At 41.8% G+C, this 5,195-nt stretch overlaps 1 protein-coding gene across 1 annotated transcript in view; it reads left to right on the top strand.

The window, feature by feature from the left end:
- The window catches only part of nherf4b (NHERF family PDZ scaffold protein 4b), a 13,236-nt gene extending 12,478 nt beyond the window's left edge, over nucleotides 1-758 (top strand). The window contains exons 9-10 of the mRNA XM_014020292.1: nucleotides 169-372; nucleotides 462-758. Of these exons, the coding sequence (XP_013875746.1) occupies nucleotides 169-372; nucleotides 462-743 (486 nt within the window). The 3' untranslated portion in view covers nucleotides 744-758. The remainder of the gene's footprint in view (nucleotides 1-168; nucleotides 373-461) is intronic.
- Nucleotides 759-5,195: the final 4,437 nt, after the last annotated feature.

The following is a 5,195-nucleotide window of genomic DNA, read 5'->3' as shown; positions in this document are numbered from 1 at the left end:
ATTAAAAAATCGATGAATTTCTTTGTGTAATGATTGCATCTGCAGCAGCTGACATGTTTCTGTAAGAATGATGCTTCTGGTGTGAAACTATTATAGCTTTATTATTTATAATAAATTATAAATTATATTATAGCTTTAGTTTTTCTTTCTTTTCTCCCCTTCTGGCAGCTCGGTCTTTCTCCTCTCCTGTTTTGTGAGGACGATGCAGCTGAGAAACAGGATGAAAATACAGCAGCAGCTGCTAACGGTCAGTCGTCAAAGGAAARTAAAGACTTGTTCAGTCCGAGGCTTTGTATTCTTCACAAAGATGTGCAGGGCTTTGGCTTTAAGCTGAACCAGGACCCTCAGAGACCTGCTGTTTTCATTAGTCAGGTACGACTGAGTCCTAGTTCTCCACCCAGAAACACTGACGTGACACGTCAACCATCACTGACCTGTCCTGTTGTGTCKCTGCCCTGCAGGTGGATCCTGGTGGTTCTGCACACAGGGCCGGACTTGTTGTGGGTGATGTCGTTTTGGAAATCAATGGAGAAAAGGTGGAGGAGAAACACCTGGCAGATGTGACTGAGCTTGTGGAAAAACAGACGAGTTTTCTTTCTTTATTAGTAAAGAAAGAGACGAGCTGCAACAAACTGAGAGAGACTGAAACAGCAGTCGGTGATGTCAGAGACAGACAGGTAAACTTTTATATAAAATATCCAGAATTTACTCACTTTTTCTCATTTTCTCTTATTGAAGTCTGATTCTACAGTTGTTTATAATCTTTTTTCTCTTATTTTTCTGTAGTCAGCTCCAGAATAACAAAGTGAAAACACGTTTTTATACAATTTTCTGTTTTTAAGGACAACAACATGTTGGGTTGAGCTTAGGTCCCAACTGTTGATCTTAACTAGTTTATAAAAACATTCAGGTTCCTCTACCTGCCTTCAGACAGTCTGGATAAAGAACTGACGTGATGTGTGAATACAACCTTGTTATAATGGACTGAAGTGTAAARCAGTTCTCTAAAACTTATGTTTAAGTGTCTCAGGCTCACTTTAAGCAAAGTTTAAGACTAAATCTTAAGTGTCAGAGCTGATTTATGACACTTCGCTGTGTTTCAAAGCTGATCCTGCATGTTTGAAAACCTCAGACCAGTCACTGCATCATCCAAAACATTTTCAGAAAAACCTCAAGATAAAACTGTGAAAATCTAATGTTCACACATGTCACGTTGTATGATTGGCTGTAAATTCACTCACATTTTCACCATTTTGCATGAATGCTGAGAAATAGAAAAAAATCTCTTTTTTATTCAAAAACAGCTTCAAATTTTTTTACACCTCAGAACAGAGACGGCTCTTGGCATAGGTGAACTAGGCGGTCACCTAGAGCGYCATCTGCTGGAGGGGGTGCTGAACTGCAGAAGAAAAATTTAATTATTTGTAATCCCTGAATGTAACTCTGCTCAGCGCCCCCTTCAGTTAGATTTGTCTTAAAAAACTATAATGAAGTATTACAGGAAAAATAAACTACTCTACCTATAAAACNATAGAACTAATCCTTACTTAACCATCTTTACTTCAGGAGAAAATGAACTGTACCTTTGTGTTTCCTGTAGAGAACCAGTCCAAATATCAGCAACAGCAGAGTCACTAATGTAACACACAGCAGGATGATTGTAGAAGTCTGACTGTTCACCTGTTGACTCTCTTCAGAGGGACCTGAAAAAGTAACATTTATTAAACCATGGACTTTTAGTAATTGTACCATTTATGGTTTTAGAAATATTAAGCTTTATTTGAGCTTCATTGTGATACAATAGGAAAAATATTCAACTTGGATTTAGTCTAGTATTTCCCAGTAAATGAAAGGGTGGCTTCCTTGTGCCTTCGGGTAAAGGGGCCGGCTCTGATGGTTGTTTGTGCCTATGTGCTGAATGTGAGTTCAGCGTATTCAGTCTTCTAGAGCCCTTAGTGGGGGTGCTGGAAGGTGCTCCAGCTGGGGTTGTAAACAACAACCATGTGCCAGGGGCATGACTGAGAGGAACTGCCTCTCTGATCTGAACCAAAGTGATGTTCTGTTGTTGAAATTTGGTTTGAGTTAGTTAGTCCACCATAAACACCATTTCCCAACATAAAGGTGCCCATAAGTGCACATGGCAATGTAGGGTTGATGCTTAGGGTGAATTAAGCTTTCCCTTAATCTCTCATAAACAAGGTTATGAGGAAAGTTTTACCAAGGTATTTCTCATTACTTTTAATATCTTGACTGTGCGAAGTGAAAAGTGACACAATAAGTTAACGTTCAGACGAGTTCAAGTTGATTCATAAAAACTAAGCAATCATTTATTCACACAAATTGAACAAATCATAAGTACACTTAATTGTGGGTATTCCTATAAAAAGTGTCAGAGTTAAATGAGATGAAACTCGCATCCGAATTTTAATTCACAACAACTCAGATTACTTATATAAAACAGTGAAACGATCAGTTCTGATGTTACAACCAAACAATTTYACTGGCACTTTCAGCTTAAGTTTTGGCAAATAAAGACAAGAAAAGGAGGAAACTAATGTTAGTATTATTACTAATGTTACTTTATCAAGTGTGGTTCAACCGGATCAGCGCGTCCCTTCTGCACTCAGTTTCCACATGGCATGTCACTCAGAACACGTCAGTTTTACCTGGTGATGCTTCTTAAAAGACCCCTGGGTAGTAACCGTCTCACCTCCGACCTGTCAGGGAACTTTTTTAATTGGCTCGCTCACTGTTCCTTGGCGAGAAAGGTGTTATTTCAGGTAACGTTTCGTCTGTTTCAGTCTAAGCCCAGAAAGATTCAAGCTGTACATCCGGTGCCTTCTTTCAAAATAAAATATCCCCTCGAGAGTTAAAACACACTTGGGAGGCTTGGAGCCTCGGGTGGGACATCCGACTGGCGTGCCGCCGTCCTGGCTGTTAGATCCCCCTAATTAGCTCATGGGCAAGACCTAACGAGCCAAACTGGCATCTCCGGAGAGAAACTCAGCTTTYCTTCCAAGTTTGGCATCCAGGAAGAAGTGTGTGTGTCACTCAAAGGCGTCCGTGTTAGTAATTGAAGCGGACGACTTTGGTTCCGCCCTCAGGCATTAAGATGAGTCAGAAAAAGGAAGAAAGGTAAAGACTTGCCAGCCAGGGGCCAGTCAAGGTTAAATTCTGTGGTTGTTCAACAGAATATGATAACATTTCTTTAGCTTTTCTCCTGATAGACTCTAAGAGAAATCACTGCAAAACATTTATGATGATTAATTAACATTTCTGTTTAGTAATCAGTTTTGAACCTTTTGTTAGTCCAAATAAATGAAAGATTTTCTCAAGAAAAATCCACAATTATATTACTGTGTTCCCAGTAAAATAAAAGCAGTGATTTATATAAAAACACAATGAAAACATTGTAATGACTTTCTCTGTGATTTTTATACCATTAATTAATCTTTTAGGCAAGATAAAAGAGTAGAAGTGGTTCCACTTTCTTGTGACAGTCATTATCATGATTTAACAAATGAATAAACATTCTTAGTTAAACAACAAATGAATCACGAACAGAAAAGATTGTTCTGTCCATTGTCAGATTAAGAGAACTGAGAAATTCTCTTCTGGGTTGAAATGACCTGCCATGGCCTAAATAGAGTTCACTTTGTGACAGAGTTCCTGTCCTCTCAGTAGGCCTGTCCAGGGCCTGCTTTGAGGCAGAAAATCTCGTTTCTTCACTCGAGTTGACCCCCACAGCAACAACATAACATACGTCACAGACCAATGATTGACTTTGTAGTCATGTCATCTGAGCTGCAGCTCTGCTGTTGCCGAGGCAAAAGCTCGGACGTGAGAAGAGTTTAGCGAGCCCTTGGACAAAGACTCTAGATTGGCTCTGAGGAGATTCTGCTGCTTCCCTCTGTTGAGGCAGGGGAAGCAGCACTTCATTAACACTGTGCTCAGTGAAGGTGGAGTGCTGTTGACCTCAACCATTGATGTCGTCGGGAGGTGGAAGGAATATTTCTTGGACTTTCTCATTCCCACCGGTATATCTTTTATGGAGGAAGCAGAATCTGAGGACTTCAGGATTGGTCCGTCCATAACTGGAGCTGAAGTTGCAGAGGTGGTTAAAAAGCTCCATGGTGGCAGGGCTCCAGGAGTGGATGAGATTCACCCTCATTTCTTCAAGACTCTGGATGTTGTAGGCTGTCCTGGTTGACACGCTTTTGCGACATCACATGGACATTGGTGGCAGTGCCACTGGGGTAGTGGTTCCCCTTTTCAATGCGGGAGATCAGATGGTCGAACCTCAGATTCAGGAGGAATATTGTGGGTTCTGTCCTGGCCATGGAAAACTGGACCAGGTCTTTACCCCCAATAGTGACCTCAAGGGATCTTGGGAGTTTGTCTCTCTACATGTGTATTGTAGACTAGGAGAAGACATGGGGGTGCTACACAAGTATGGGATTGTGGGTCTGTTGTTACAGCCCATTCAATTCCTATACAAGCGGTTCGAGTTTGGTTCATTGTCAGCAGTATGTCGGACCCTTTCAGAGTGGGAGTTGGACTCCAGGGTTGCCCGTTGTCACGGGTTCTGTTCATAACTTACATGGACAGAATTTCTCAGTGCAGTTAGGGGGGAGAGAGTCTGGTTTGGTGGCCTCAGGATTCCATCTCTGCTGTTTGCAGATGACGTGGTTCTGTTGGCGTCATCATGCTGTGATCTCCAGCTCTTACTGGATTGGCTCACAGCTTAGTGTGAAGCATCTGGGATGAGGACTATAAAACCTCCTAATCTAAGTCCATGGTCCTCAGTCAGAAAAGGGTGGATTACTCTCTTTGTGTTGGGGGTGGTATTTCAAGTGCCTCAAGTGAAGATCAAGTGTCTTGGGGTTTTGTTCATGAGTGAGGGAAGAATGAAGTGTGAGACTGATAGACAGATCAGTGCAGTTTCTGCAGTTTTGCAGACTCTGTATCGGTCTGTTGTGGTGAACAGGGAGCTGAAAGGAGAAACTCTCTGTATCGTACGCTCCTGCCCTCACCTATGGCATCGAATCTTGGGTAGTGACCAAAAGCCGTGGATGAGTTTCCTCTGCATGGTGTCTGGGCTCTCCTTTAGAGATAGGGTGAAAAGTTCAGTTTTCCAGGAGAGACTCAGAGTAGAATTGCTGCTCCTCCACGTCAAGGGGAGCCAGTTGAGGTGG

Source organism: Austrofundulus limnaeus, unplaced genomic scaffold (assembly GCF_001266775.1).
Source record: "Austrofundulus limnaeus strain Quisiro unplaced genomic scaffold, Austrofundulus_limnaeus-1.0 Scaffold247, whole genome shotgun sequence".
Lineage (NCBI taxonomy): Eukaryota > Metazoa > Chordata > Actinopteri > Cyprinodontiformes > Rivulidae > Austrofundulus > Austrofundulus limnaeus.
The sequence above is the reverse complement of the archived record's forward strand: the minus strand, read 5'-3'. Positions and strand labels throughout refer to the sequence as shown.